This window comes from Netta rufina, assembly GCF_964035555.1.
Source record: "Netta rufina genome assembly, chromosome: 2".
Classification (NCBI taxonomy): Eukaryota; Metazoa; Chordata; class Aves; order Anseriformes; family Anatidae; genus Netta; species Netta rufina.
In genome coordinates this window covers 150,460,355-150,475,626 of record NC_140124.1, presented here as the reverse complement: position 1 = coordinate 150,475,626, position 15,272 = coordinate 150,460,355, and the positions used below count along the sequence as shown (strand labels likewise).

Genomic DNA, 15,272 nt, shown 5'->3' with positions numbered 1-15,272 from the left:
GAATGTAGAGAAATGTGAAGAAGTCTCGTAGACTACTGCTACTTTTATTTTTAATCCTTAAAACAACACAACTACATGAATTCAAACTCATTTTCTTCATCTAAACCACGAGGTGGAATACAGCTGCAGAGGCAAAAATTCTCAAAACATTATACTTCGGACTATCTTTCTGCTCAGCGAAAATGATTCTTAGGAAAACTGACATTTCTTTACCACAGCTACCCTATGACTGCAGCACATAGGCTGGGAGGATTAAGTTCTCCACTCCTCCCCAGCAGTGCCTTGCAGCACACATTGTCCAAATGCACCGTGCTGAAGTAGATCAGGGAGTACACGTCACGTCACTTGAACTGCATAATGAAAAAAAAGCATTAGAAGACTTCCATGGGTGAAAAAGACACGTGCATCATGTTTAAGAATCCTGATGGTACAGAAGCAAAGGCTCACAGGCCTCTTTCTGGAAATCTCAAAGCTTGTGCAGTGAATAGGTTTAGCTGAGGAAACTAGATTTGAACAAATACAGAGTAAATCACTTAATTACACACAAGACAGGCAAGAGTGTTTTGATCTATACATCCTTCCTTCTACTAAAACACTCTGAATACCAATGTAAACATGGCCAGACAGCTTTACAAACAAGAATTATTTACCCTCATTTAAGTATACTCAGTGGTAGACTTCAGAACATATACACAAATTTGAATATCATTTCCTAATTAAAAGCAAAACTTTCTGTATACAAGTAGTTTAATACCACATTACATAAATTAGATTATTTTTTTTCCACTGTACATGGCTGAATACAGATATGGCCCAAAATGTGGTAAAATCTCTGTTCCTGTTTAAGGAATACAATGTGTTTACAATTAAGAACTCTGCTCATGTCCATCCCTATACATTTGTTCTTCTCAAAAAGAATTGACAAAAAGGGATATTCGCATTTGGTCATGTGGATGAACACATAGAACATTAAAATTATTTGGGGCTAGAAATTAAAAAAATTAATCTTTATATATTATTAAGAACAAGTCTCCAGTCCTGCCTGTAATCATTTTACATGTTTTCTTCTCTGAAGACAGCCTTACTCCAGCTCATCCTGCCCTCACAGAAGACCAGCTTTGTGCTAAAATTAGCAAACAGAAGTTCATGGAACAGCATTTCAGTATTAACACTTTTAAATACAGACACAAAGGACGGAAGTTGCATTTAAAATAACCCTTCTAGATTAATCTGAATTATAAAATATCCTTGCGACCATTAATTTTCCCCATTAGTTCGAAAGAAGTGCTCCAGCTCCAATTCAGATGTCCCAGAATAACTGAAAAGTAGCTGCTACAAGGTTCTGAACAGTTTTCTCCCCTCCAAAAGAGTAAATCTAGTGGTAGGATATGCACCTTGAAGGCTCTGTGAAGAACCATGTATCCCAGCTAATTAAAAGCAACTTTCCCCCTCCTGTAATTTCTAATCAGCCATGGGGTACACAAGGAATGTATACGCAACTGATTGCTCTTCTGTACATCTTCATTACCTAGAGGCTACCTCCCTTTGCTGCTGTCACTCTGTTCCCACCAAGCTGCTCAGTCTGGAAGACAGACAGCTTTATAATCATACACAAAGAAGCAGATATATGTGAGCATGTTGTTAACCACCTCGAGGTGTCTAATATTTTCTGTTAAAGCCAGACTTCCAGCAAACAAAACAAAAAAAAAACCACCCTTTTACTCTCAGACTTGATATAACAAGCACATTCTGCAAATAATTAAGCTATATGAACATAAGTTAGGTTTTTGCTCTTTGAATTTGGTGTTGTGGTTTAACCCAGCAGGCAGCTAAACATCATACAGCCATTTGCTAACTCCCTCCCCCTCCTCCTGTGGGATGGAGGAGAGAACTGAAGGGAAAACAATAATGAGAATATTTATATATAAACTCAGATACCAATGGGGAGAGAATTGAAGGGAAAATAATGAGAATTTTATATATCTCTCCATATACACACACAGAGCAAGTGATGCAGAGTGCTCACCCCCCACTGACATGTCCCCAAGCAGTGCCCCTGCCTCCAGCCCACGTTTATTGTTCAGCACAACACCATGCAGCATGGGACATCCCTTCGGCCAGTCTGGGCCAGCTGTCCTGGCTGTGTTCCCTCCAGCTCCTGGTGCACCCCCAGGGACCTTGCTGGCAGCACGAGGAGCTGAGAAGTCCTTGGCTCTGTGTAAGCACTGCTCTGCAACAACTGAACCATCAGTGTGCTATCAGAGTTATTTTTCTCGTACATGCAAAACTTGGCACATACCAGCCCCTAAAAAGAAAATTAACTCTATCCCAGACAAAACCAAGGCAATAAACTAATGTCAATTCCAGTCTAAATCTAAAGCTTTTCAATTGTTTATATTATTTGGGCAAGCGATGTCTGTTCTTTTTATAGTTAGGACAATGCACACAGATTAAAGGTCTGCAATAGACCTGACCCATGCCAAGACACACGCATCTGATTTTTCCATTCACACAAAGTTCTTATGAATACTGAATATGCAGAACACTGCTGGCAACTCTTGCCCTGCAAACATGGGGATGGAACTGTTCTAGTCTACGAAATTAAATCTAACTATGGAGAAAAAATATTACATCTTTCACAACTCATACACTTAAATTACTGCACTTAACAGGTAAGCAGGATGAAGATTTGACTGCATTCAGAGGCCATGATTTTCCTTATTTTTCATTTTTTTCTACTTTTGTTACAGTTCTATTATTTTTTAAGCCACTGAATTTAAAAAGAACTAAAAAATGTGCTTATTTTAAAGTCACATATTTATCTTTTGCCACATAATTGCTGGGGATTTTGCTTATCTTTATAAAAGATTAATTTTTATTGCCATGTTTCTAGTATAGAAAAAGCATACCATATTTTAAAGAAATCAAAGTTCTTAAACTTAAAATAGCTGCACTTCAGTAATGTTCTTTTCATAAGCACAGTTATTTGCACATGTAAATTAACAGACTAGGCAATTAAATTATCCTGAAACTTTTTTTCCTATGAATTAAGAGCATGCATGTCAGACTACTGCAATATTCAATCTACACAAGTACATTTACTTATTTAAACACATGTTCAATAAAAAAAAAAATCTATCAGTAGATTTAACCAATTTGCTTTTTATATTTTACTTGTAGGAAACTTAAATAGTTTCTTAATTTAAGTTGCTAATCTCAAGATTCTTACCTGTATTTCTGCAAGACAAGAATTCTGTAATTGTTTTAACTTTTGAAATGTGAACAATTACTCCTTATGTTGGAAAAATCTCATACTGACCTCTACATAGGTACCAAAAAGTTTGTGTTGTCTGAGTTATCTGGGATACTAGTAGGAGCCACAGGTCATTCCCTTGAGCACATCAGCTACAAACAAACAGGATTTCCTAAGATACTTTAGGGACATGAACTCAAAAAATAAGGAATCAAGCAGCACTTTGTTCACCTAAGCACCTTCAAAACAGGAAAATCCGGAATCAGCTGATATCTACGACTTACTGTATGAGGAAAAGTCTCATTCACCTACTTACCCAAGCTTTCTACTCCTTTCTGTCTAATTGCTGTAAGAATTAATTTTGAATTATGTCATTTTCTAGGAAAAAAATAGCGCTCCTTGAAAGCCAAGTTTCACATACAGGGTTAATTTCCATCTTCAGCAATTCACTAAGTACCTGATTTTCTGAGAACCACTGGGTATCCTTGTGACATAATGGTGACAGGAAAGACAGTCCACATGCCATGTAAAGAGATGGCCAAAACATTTTAAAAGCACAGTTTACCCTGTCTTTCCACAGATGCATGCATTTAATCACAGACTGCAAAACTCAACTCCTCCCCAAATCAATTTTTCTTTGTTGTCATGCATAAAAAGAAATCAGGGCACTCGCATGCATAAACAGCATCAGACTTCTTACCCTTTCGTCCCATGATTGAGAAATCAATAGCAAACAATGCTGCACATGAAGGTTAATCGACTGATAGAAAAACCAGTTGCAAAGTAATTTCTGTAAATAACAACGATAAAATATTTTAATAAAACCTGGGGAAAAAAAATATTAAGCTACCTTTTAACAATCAGTGAGGTGTCTACATATAGTTTAAAAGCACATCTAGGCTTTGATGTGGACAGTATTAAGTTCAGCTCTTACACGTAACTCAATAATCATATGCCCAAACTGCACACACCAAACTAACAACAGCTGAAGAAACGTACTTTCCAGGTTTTGACAACCTATGTATTAGAAAAATTGTGCATTTAGCCATACTTAAGAGTGATCCAAAATAAATGGAAGATGATGAAGGCAGGAATGACATCACTAGATACTATTTGCAATGTGTTAGTACAAGTGATCTTCACTTTCTATGAAGCATGCAATTCCCCCTTCCCAAGCAGACTTAGGATGATACTTACATGGAGGAAATTGAGAGCCAACAGAAAGCAACAAATTAAATATCTATTCAAAAATTACGAAGTCTTAAAGAAATCATGCAGATTCATTAAAAAGTATGGAAGCAGCCACTCCACTAGGCCACAAAGTTGGTTGTGCTATCATGAGTGAAATAGAGCCACAAAGTACAATTCTTTCAGCTATAAATTCCTGGATTTTTTTTCTTATCATGATCAAAGGATACATTAAGATGAATTTTTACTTTTTCTTTTCAGTGTGGAAAATACGATCAGCTAAAAACCAGATCGAGAAAACCTGTATCTAAATGTTTACATATTGGAGGCTTGTATTGTTTATTATGAAAAGAATCCATTATATACTTTGTGATCACAGTATTATAATAGTCACAGACATCCTGACAAACAGTTATTTTCCCTTACAGGCCTCTGTCTAACACATGGCAAACTGCCAAGGTAGCGCAAATGATGACCTTCCCTTAGCATCTGTTTTTCAAGTTCTTGTGTTGGTCTGATTAAGCAGTTCAAAGAGGGACTTGATTTAAAAAGCTTCCAGCGACAGACAATAACAGAGCTGCTTCTTCCTCTCAGGTGCTAGAATCAAGCAGCAGATGATGATGTGAGATAATTCCCTATGTAATTCTTTCATAACAGCCAAAATTTTATAGTGTTATAATGTATTTATTTTAACACCATTCTAAGTAGTCAACAATACTGTTAGAGAGCTAATAGGATTTCTACTGCATACAAAATGAATTAAGGCAATTATGAAAAACATTTCATTATGTGGAAGGTCCCATTTGGGGCTTTAATGTGCCAAGGGTATATGAGAAGCATACACCAGATGAGAAAAAGTATGTTAGGTGGAAGGATTGGACACAGATATTAATTAGAACTGTGACATCATTTTTGCTAAAAACAAACGAACAAACAAACCAAAAAAACAGAATGCATTAGCCCATGAAGTATTTATGGGGACAGAATTAGGAATGCATCTCCAACCACCATGGGGTACTGTAGAACTGTACTTCATAGGGAAATAAACCTTCCCTTCTTATTAACTATCTTATTACTATAGAATAAACCTAGATAAATAACTAAATTTTCCCTAAGTTGTTGCAGGGGAAAGAAATTCAAAATGAAAACACTGCATGCCTCTTAAAAAGAGTAAAGAACATTAATACGAGCTAAGAATTCATTCATATTTCAAGTAACTATTTCAAATGCTGTTTTCCTTCCTATGCTTAGCAAAGAAGCCCTATTTAAAAAGAAAAAACTTTTTTTTTTTTTTTTATAAAGATTATGAAGTAACATATCTCAAAGCAGCAACATCCAAGAAATAAGAAAGATAATCACTCTATTTAGCTGTTCTATCTTTTACTTACTTTTGTATCACCCAGACTACGGATGTTACCAGTACAACGCAGCTGCAGACTAGTTGTTTGTCCACAAAAGACCGACAAAAAGCCACAGGGTATTTTTACAGTTGAGGAAACAAAATTTTACATAGTTTAAGGAGAAGGAATCGAGACACTCAGCATACTTTGGGAAGCACTGTGAAGTTACCAAAACTTACTGCACCAGAAACAGGCCAGATTGTGGAAAAATTTCCCCGTAACTGATACATGAAGCTCTTAGATCAAGTGATCTCTTTCTAACTGGCAAAGAGTAGGGGGGATGTTTGGATTACTAACTTTTGCAATTATCAGTTCAATAAAAGAATAACGGCAAATTACATTTGTCAAAATCCTTTTATTTACTCTCTGAATTTGCTTGTCAGACATGTAGGCAGTCATACAGTGATCTGCTAATCACCAGATAGGATCAGTTCAAAGTAATATTATTAACAAAGCCTTCAAAATCAAGTATAGAATTTAAGTATGTTAAAGAAATTAAGAGTAAGTCATGTAAAAGATGACTAAAAAGGAGACATCCATGCATATAGCTATCACAAGTAAAATACCTTCCTATACTATGCAGACATTGTCACCTGTATCAAACTTATTTTTTCTACTCCAAGCAAGTTCACTTTCGTATGAAAACTGCCTTTAAGTTGACCATTTAATTTAAGTCAGGGAAACTACTTAAGTAAGTAGTTTAGCTATTTCTGAAAAAAAAATCATTAGCTAGAAAACTGTATTTCAAGCAACTCATTAAGTGTGAACATCTGGAACTTAATGCTGAAGAACTAGTCTTAATTGCTTTGGTAAATGATTTATCTACGCTTTTTTCCTTAACAAAAGCATTTGTGTCATTTCAACTCAAATGCAGCCAACAAAACCACTGAAATCACCCATGTTCTGCAACGTGTTAAATGAAATTATCTGTACAGACTACTGAAAATTGTTATTGCTACAAAAAATATTTTTTACAAATATTTACTAAAGCACTGCTTTGGCAAGCTCCCTACGATTGCTGCAGCAATTACAGCATTACACGATAGCTCTACAAACTAGATGTCAATGCAAAGGCCATGCCTTGGCTAGCTCAAGCCAAGCACTGTTGCATCTAAGATTAAAAGAACAGGTTGAAAATTTGGCTTTATGAGCAAAATAATACTGTATTGAGACAAAAACCTTAACATTATTTTGTTAAGGGTTCAATGCAGCACTGTGACTCCATATTCTTATGTGCGATTGATCAACAGCAACATCAATTAAAAAATGACTACCCCAATATGTAACAAACACCTAGCAATTGATTATCCTGGATTAATAGGACTGATTATCCTATGATTATCCTGGACTTCATGCATATTTTTTAGACAGTTAATACTGAGGGAAGTGATAACTGTAATAACTTCAGGCTGAGTTTTAAAATGTCTCTGGGAAGAGTGAAAGTCCCTGAAAAGACCAAGTCTCTCTGTGCAGTTTTTCCCTAACACCACTGTCCTGGCTTTTCCTGACTTTCTAAACTACCGCTTCCACACCTTGATATTGCTTCAATAGCATACTTGAAAAAGGTGTAAAACTTCTAAAAGGAACTGATATAGACTCATGAAAGCAAGTAGAATGACACTGGAAGACAGGTCAGGATGATCTGAAAACTCCATCAAGCTTTCCTTGTAAAAATATCCTACTATTTACTTCCATTAAAACTTATCCTAGCAGAACAGAAAACATTTCTGGAAAATATTTCAGAGCCTTTTCCACACTCTGTTCTTAAAGATGCTCAATGAACCTGTTGATGCATGGGACAAGGGAAGTCCAAGTGGTAGTTCCCACCTTCACGGTGAATGTTTACAGATTACAAAAAACAAGTAATTTACGATTTCAAAGTTAACTCTCTACAGCGCCAACCAATGTTTCCTCAATATGCTCTGAAAAGAATCCTGTGGAATCTATCAAGAAGCCTGAATTAGTAGACAGCACATTCCAAAAGGTGAAGTTGAGGGCAGTCTATAATATACATGCATATTATATTGCCTTATCTTTGCTCATATACTCAAAAAAAATGATCTAATACACACAGAAGAGAAATAAATGGTGGGATAGTTCTGAACACCTCACTACAGATGTTTTGGTCTCATTTAAGTTCCACCTGACCCTGTAGTTATCTACATGCATTAGGTTAAATAGTGTTAAAAATGACCATCAGCATAAAAATACCTGGTGTAGAAAAAAAGATTTTACTCTTCCAGTCTAATTGCTTAAAAAACAAAAAACGCTCCCAGCATAAATGACTATCATGATAGAGGCCTTATTAGTACTAAAAACTGCAATTGAAACACAGCAACAGTTCATGATATTCAAAAAGCTTGACCACAGTACACTTTGAACACTTTATGCCAGCACTTACAAATCTGAATATATACATAAAGCATACATTAATATTTACCACTATTTTTTTTTACATAAACTCATGTCTATGTAGAGGAATAGGGTTTATTTATTTATTTATTTATTTATTACCAGAAAATTAAAAGAATCCTAAATACTTACATTAAAGTATTTTACATTACAGTGGCTCAAACTGTACTACATATCAAAATATGACCACTCTTAAAGATTAGACATTCATAGAGGTGTGACCATGTAACACAACAATTATAGTACAATATTTAAGTATCCAGTAGGCACAGCTTTTTACAAATCTTAAGTCAGCTAAATAAAATCCTCAAATGTTTCCAAATGAAATTAAACACTTGTGAAACTCATGACAAACCTATAAATAAGTACACTCAATACCACTGTACTGTAACTTTTTGAAGAACTCTTTATTCTCATGATAAAGCAGTTTGCTTTATCCAAAGACTGATGTTGCTAGAGACCACACCAGATTTTTCTAAGTATACAATAGAAAAAGCTAGAAAAAAAATATTAGTGGTATTTCTTTTGATTTGTGAAAGTTGCTACTCTTCATAGTAAATAAGAATTTGATTCTTAGAAACATCTGCTTCAAAAATCGCATTTGATTTGTTGAAATGTTAAAATTTTTGTCTCATCACTTTATATACTAAACAGCAATTCTACCTACTATAAACAATACTTGCAATTTGCCAAAGATAGATATCACTATAATGAAATATCTTTTTGAGTACAAATATTTCAGAACATACTTTAAATCATAAAAATTATCAATGTTAAACTGTGCACATCTAACTGAACAGAAACAAATCAGAAACTACGAGGTTTCTTTAGAAAAAATACACTGAGATCTACAAAGGTTGAGGCTGGGTAATATGAAGATCTTAAATATTTTTAAAACGACTGCAAGTGATCATCAGTTGTTGTTTGTTTCCAACCCCTTTTACCCCCGTGTTAATTCTGTTAGAATTTTAGCCCCCCCTTAAACATTATCTGAAGGTACTGGAGGCAACAATACTTACTAGCAGGCATTGTTAATCAGGAATCTGTCTTCAATTTCACAAAATATAAGCTATAAAGAAAACAGAAATGTAAGTCAAGACAGTATCTTTAGACAATTTGCATCCAGACATATGTAGAAACTTATAAAAAATGAGCCAAGTCACATTCCTTAGCTCCAACATCAGAGGCTGTTACCACAGAAATCCAGATATCATTTCATCTCACCAGACTACATGTAGGTTTTTCCAGCTCTTGAAATCTGTTATTGAAATCTGTCATTCTGTTCTTACTTCTGATGCCCAATTAAACATTTTCCTTGTGTTTACTGGGATGACCTTTCCCACTGTCACTGTTTATGGTGCTGAATGGTGTATAGCCTTACAGGATACTTCTACTTCAAATGGAAATGACAGCACTACCTCATTAAAAGGGCTCTGAAAGGTTTCTGTTAGCATAGCAAAGAAAAGCTATGCTAAAAATCCATGTGGGACTTTCTAGTACATTTTTCTCCCGGTATTAAAAAGAAATAGATAGATCTTAGACCAGAGAGCAAGCTACTGTAAACAAAGGCTGCTTGGCATATTTTTGATGTGATTACATATTTTTACACAATTAACAAATTTATAACAACCTTTTTTTAGGGATAAACATACCCTAATATAATGTTTAAGCAATTATTATTAAAATGCAAATCATCTTTTTTTTTTTTAATGTTAAACCAGCTTAATTGGTTTTATTAACCACCACCTTCTTGTAAACATACCTTTTTATAAATTAAAAAAAATAAAAAATCTCAGTTAAACAGACTGTGCTATTGCTTTCAAAAAAAAAAAAAGAATTTACATGGAAAAAATACACCTAGTATCTGTTTATAGGTGTATATAACAAAGATTATTATTGAAGGCACTGACAATGTTGGAACAAACATTTTATTTGGTCACAAGTATGTTTAAATAATCATACACCAAAGCAATGTTCATAGTTACTAAAAATAAATTTGACTCTGATTGTGTACTTATTTCAACAAAAGGTTCCAATTTGCTGACAGCAACCATGATTAAAAACAGTGCTTCAAAGTAATTTATTTAAAATATCCTGTCCTGGTATCAAGCTGTATGTCCCTCTCCAAGGACAGAGGGAGAAGCAGCATAATTTGATAAGCAGAAATATGTGGATTGTGATGTTAAGCAGTAACCTGGAAAAGCAGAATTAGAGTGCAGTACAGAATTTAGCTGAGAGATTACAGAAGACAGATTTACTGAGATATTAGAACTACATAAAAATGCAAAAAGCCTGATAAGAGGTTCATGGGAGTCAAGTGACAAAGACTCAGCGTTTTGCTGACTGTCACTAGCAATCAGGAACTCAAAACACTATGCTAGTACAATACCACTGTTGCTGCTAAGTCAGTCAACTAACTTCAGAAGATGTTAATGTAGAAATTACCAGACAGTTGCTTAAACATTCCAGACAGCTGTTCAAAGAGAAAATTGTTGGTTTTGTTTTTATATAGTTTGCTGCTTTTTAAACACTTCATGACGTGTAACAGGGCCAAAGAATTCAATATGGAGGTGCTGTGATATTTAAATGCAGAACAGAGTCCACAATTTCCTCTCAACAAAGTGTTGAATCACAGACTGATTAGTTATAGAGCAAAGTTCAGTCCACTGATGCTAGTAGCTCCTCTAATAGACATGGTAGAACAGAACTAAACTAAAATAAGAAGCTTCCCACTATGAGTTTGATTTGCTGTTTTGTCACTGAATTAGATTTTACAGATCAAGAGAGGAAAAAGAAAAAACACAATTTTTTGAACTAGAACTCAACTATAATTTAAAAAAGACACAGCAAACCACAATAAGGCAGCCACAGTTTAGTTTTCCTAAACAGGGAATAGTGTTTAACGTGTCTACATCATTCTGTGATATTTTACCGACCACCAGAGGAAAGTTAAGGCTACGTACCCATACAATACACACAACGCAACCAACTCCTAGATTTGCAAAAGAGGTAACTAGGAGTCATAACTCGTTTTCTGCCAAGGCCTACAGGTTATTTTGCTTTCCTAAGGATAGTAGTAATTCTAAACAACTAAAAATTAAGTACAATGTATTTACATGTAAATACACTGTATATTAAAAGGCAGATCGATACTTGTGTGTCACATAAGGGTCATTTTTCTTAACAAACACTTTCAGTTCAGTTTTAAAAAGGTCATGAACAATTTGGCAAGGATAAGGAAATCCATTGTTCTAGTAGATTGAAGCAGCTTTATCACAGGAGTAAAAAAACACTTCGTTCTACTGATTGTTCCTGATCATCTCCTCCCTTGTGTGCTTACCTTTGACTTATCGTCGTTACTTTAAATAACCTGAGATACAAAATTAAAGAACAGCCGAAGCTATTTCTTATTATCCAAAGATTCCATAAATGGCACTAAAACGAAAACTAAAGAGCAGTCAACTTTTTTTCCTGTTTGGCTTATGAAAAAAAAATCTCCGTAAAACATCTAAAATGGAAAAATCTCATGAATCATATTTCACTGTGGCAGACTGTAACAGTAATTTTACAGTATATGGCTCTATTCCAGTGGAGAAGAAAGAAGAAAAAAAAAGTTCTGTGCCAAATCTGATTTAATAAACATCTTTTTTTTAATTAAATTCATACGCACAAGTGCTGGATGAGGGAAGAAAAAGTATTAATAACCAAGTTATCTTCTGAATTCAACACAATCAGATCTGTGTTTCCAAAAATGTAACACATCCTTGAGTTTCAGGGAAAGAAGCAGAAATTGGCATACCTAGGGTACTGTATTTTCTTTTGGTAAGTCCACCATTACCTAACTTGGTTATGTAACACTATAAATAATTAACTTGACTTTGAGCATTCAAAATGACATTGTCAGCTGGGCACCCATCCATTCCTGCAAATTAAGACAAAGGGAATGCAAGTTTAAGCATCTCTGAGAGTCAGGCAATGAAGGCTGGGCAGGCATGAGCTGAAAATTTTAAAACACGCTGCACATTAAATTTTTATATCACTTGTTTCCCCACCCACTCATGTTTTCTATTTGAAAAATTGGTCAAAAAGTTTAGTTTTGTGGATTGGCAAATGGCCAATGAGATGCAACATTAAGAAGTCACATGCTCATTCTTAAACGTAGACTGTTAGGCTCCAAGTACAATTTCCAGAACTCCCAAAAACGCAATTTGAGATAGAATTACATAGCCCAGTTCAATTCTATGAATGTACCTAACTTGATTTTGAATTAGCTTTCTCAGGAAGAGAAGCAATGCCACACATGAACCTGGCTGTGTTAAAGTGGAGTGGCAACCCTGTTATTTCACCCACCAGAGCCCACCTGAACAGGCATAACTAAAAGGATATTTGTCCTGCCTCACCTTACAGAATTCAGTCTGAGTATATGGTTTCAGGACAAGAGACATTAAATAAGTGTTCCTGAGTAATACTTTCCCTCCTTTCTCAAAGGCTAGTTTAACCCAATATCCATTTCATTCATAAAGTTAAAGGCACCATTCCTATGCCCTGGTACATATGTTGCCAGCCAGCGGTGGCTTAAAAATCCATCAAATAAACACTTTTTCCTTTTTCAACTGAAAAGCACATGATCTGCTTCTATATATCAAAACAAAGATCTTCAAAGTTGTTTGAGAATATCACAGTAATTTTACAAGTAGTATTTCATTACAGAATTAGGCTGTGCAATTAAGTTGCTGATACCAACAAAAGCTGTTTCTGTCCTGTACTTTTTACAATTTAGATTCCATAATTACAAGTGCAGTTCCCTTTCATTATACTTGAAGTTCAACTGATGAATCTGATTAATATTGCAACGTCTCCTTCCACTTATATTTAATACAAAATTTGTTTGTTCTTCTCTCCTAAATGAGCCTGGGTCAGAAATAGAGATGTTAATGTTCATTAACTGCAAACATTTTCATAACATGATGCACAACTTAAAACAGTTACCTTATAATTAAATATTAATTACAAGCTACATTCCAATTCTTTTTTTTTTTTTCATGAATCAGAAATTAATTCCATTCTAACAATTTTTAGAAAAATATTATAAGTGTTATTAATAAGTTTGCACAAAATCTGTGCATAAGCATTCGCAAGCATCAAGGCACCACAGTCAAGATTTTAAGTCAAATTGCCAACTTCCCAAGAAAATTTTACCAACATTTTTAAAAGCATCCATACATGAGTCTTCTGGCAAGATGTCTTAAATACTAAAGTTACTCAAGAAAATATTTCAAATGATTTTTAGTACATTACATTACTTCAGGAAGTAGATTGCCCATGCCTTGCCAAAGCTTTGAATGGTCTTATCTTTCCTATACAATTTGCAGGGCAAACATCTTTTGTAGATTTACAAGGTATAACGTGGGCTAGCTAACTTGATTTTGATACTGAAATTATAGCCTCGGCTCTCAGCCACAGGCTTTTCCACTAATTCGCCAACGAAGCACAGAGATCTCATAATCCACTCAAGGCTTTTTTGCCTTCCTAGTATCTCAGCCCGAAGTACGATGGGATACTTTGCTACATGTATTAAGCTTAAAGAAAAAAGTTGTAATATAATTAGCTCTCAGTAACAGGATTTGGGAACCTGCCCCTCAATTATCTTAAGTATGGCTCCATGCGGCACGCTTACTGGTAAGTACAGCAGTCTGGTAAATCCATCCGGTAATGACTGTCCATTAAAATGACCATAATCTGCCAGGCACTGCTATGACAGAGGCCCTGACAGCAGCAGCAAAGCATGTAACAGCTTTGGAGTAGACGATGAAGCTCTTTAAGAATGCTGTGGCAGCGTAGTTGTATTGCACAGTTAGTTACAAGGGTTTAATTAACGCTCAGCGAGATGTGTTATGGGCCAGCTGAAGGAGACCACTGTGGGAAAAACTCAAACACCCCCCACACACACACCTTCCCTGCTTGCAGACTGATAACACAGGGATATTTGAGCACATCCCAGACTACTGACAGAAAGATGCTGGTGTTTTGTTTTTGTTTTTGTTTTTAAATATATTTTTGTTTTTTAACGCATGATCGCCTCACAGAAGGCCTCCTGGAGCTGGGGGTTCCCCTGAGGGGTCAAGCAGCACAGCAGGGGGCTCACAGGAGGACAGGCTGAGGGGGTTTCTCCTCTCCCAGTCCTCCTCCAGGCAGCCCCCCAAGTCCCTCAGAGCTCCCCAGATCTCCTCAGAGCCCCCCAGGTCCCTTCAGAGCCCCCCAGGTCCCCTCACAGCCCCTCAGAGCCCCACAGATCTCCTCACAGCCCCCCAAACCCACTCCCCGCCGCCTTTCCTCAGCCCCCCAGCTCCGGCCTCCCCGCTCCCAGACGCGGCGAGAGGGAAGGGACGAGGAGCGCAGGCCCAGGCGGTGGCAGCGGGGTAAGCGGCCGCTCCGCAGCTGCCCCGACTCACCTCAGCCACCTCTCCGCCTCACTTTAGCCGCCGCCATTTTCACCCCCCCACCCCAGCCCCCCCGCGTTAAGTTGCTCGGAGCGCGATGCACGCCGGGAGATGTAGTCCTTCTGGCCGCCCTGCTCTCCTCTCCCCGCCCATCGGTCTTTTCACGGGAGCAACTACGGAGGGATCGGGGCAGAGGAAGGAATTCCCCTGGGACTGCTCAGCAGCCCGCCGCCCAGGAGCCGCCTGAGGAGCGCGAAGTCTCGGCAGAGAGGCAGCCAGGGACCACAACTCCCAGCCTCCTTTGCGGCAAAGGCTCGCCACGGCCCGGAGGCAAAGGGGGCGGGGCTAGCGGGGCACCTGTCCCCGCCCCACAGCGAGGCCCCGCCCACGCCCCGTAGGCACCTCCCCGCTCTCTGTGTCACGTGACGGCGCCTCACCCCTCGGGGAAAGGGGGCGGTGGCGGCCATGTTAGGGGGAGGTGGTGGTGGCGGCCATCTTAGGGGGAGGAGGCAATGGTGGTGTAGGAATAGAAATGTTGTTTTTGCAGAGTTACATTGTTTAGAAGGAAGGAATGTGGTA

At 37.1% G+C, this 15,272-nt stretch overlaps 1 protein-coding gene across 3 annotated transcripts in view; it reads right to left on the bottom strand.

Annotated features, from left to right (window-relative positions):
• The window catches only part of EFR3A (EFR3 homolog A), an 82,950-nt gene extending 68,209 nt beyond the window's left edge, over positions 1-14,741 (bottom strand). For 2 of the 3 annotated variants that reach the window (XM_084282245.1, XM_084282247.1), the window contains exons 1-3: positions 14,706-14,741; positions 9,273-9,322; positions 3,954-4,043 (exon numbers count right to left, since the gene is read on the bottom strand). In XM_084282245.1, the coding sequence (XP_084138371.1) occupies positions 3,954-3,966 (13 nt within the window). In that variant the 5' untranslated portion in view covers positions 3,967-4,043; positions 9,273-9,322; positions 14,706-14,741. The remainder of the gene's footprint in view (positions 1-3,953; positions 4,044-9,272; positions 9,323-14,705) is intronic. The other variant, XM_084282246.1, reaches the window with a different exon arrangement.
• Positions 14,742-15,272: the final 531 nt, after the last annotated feature.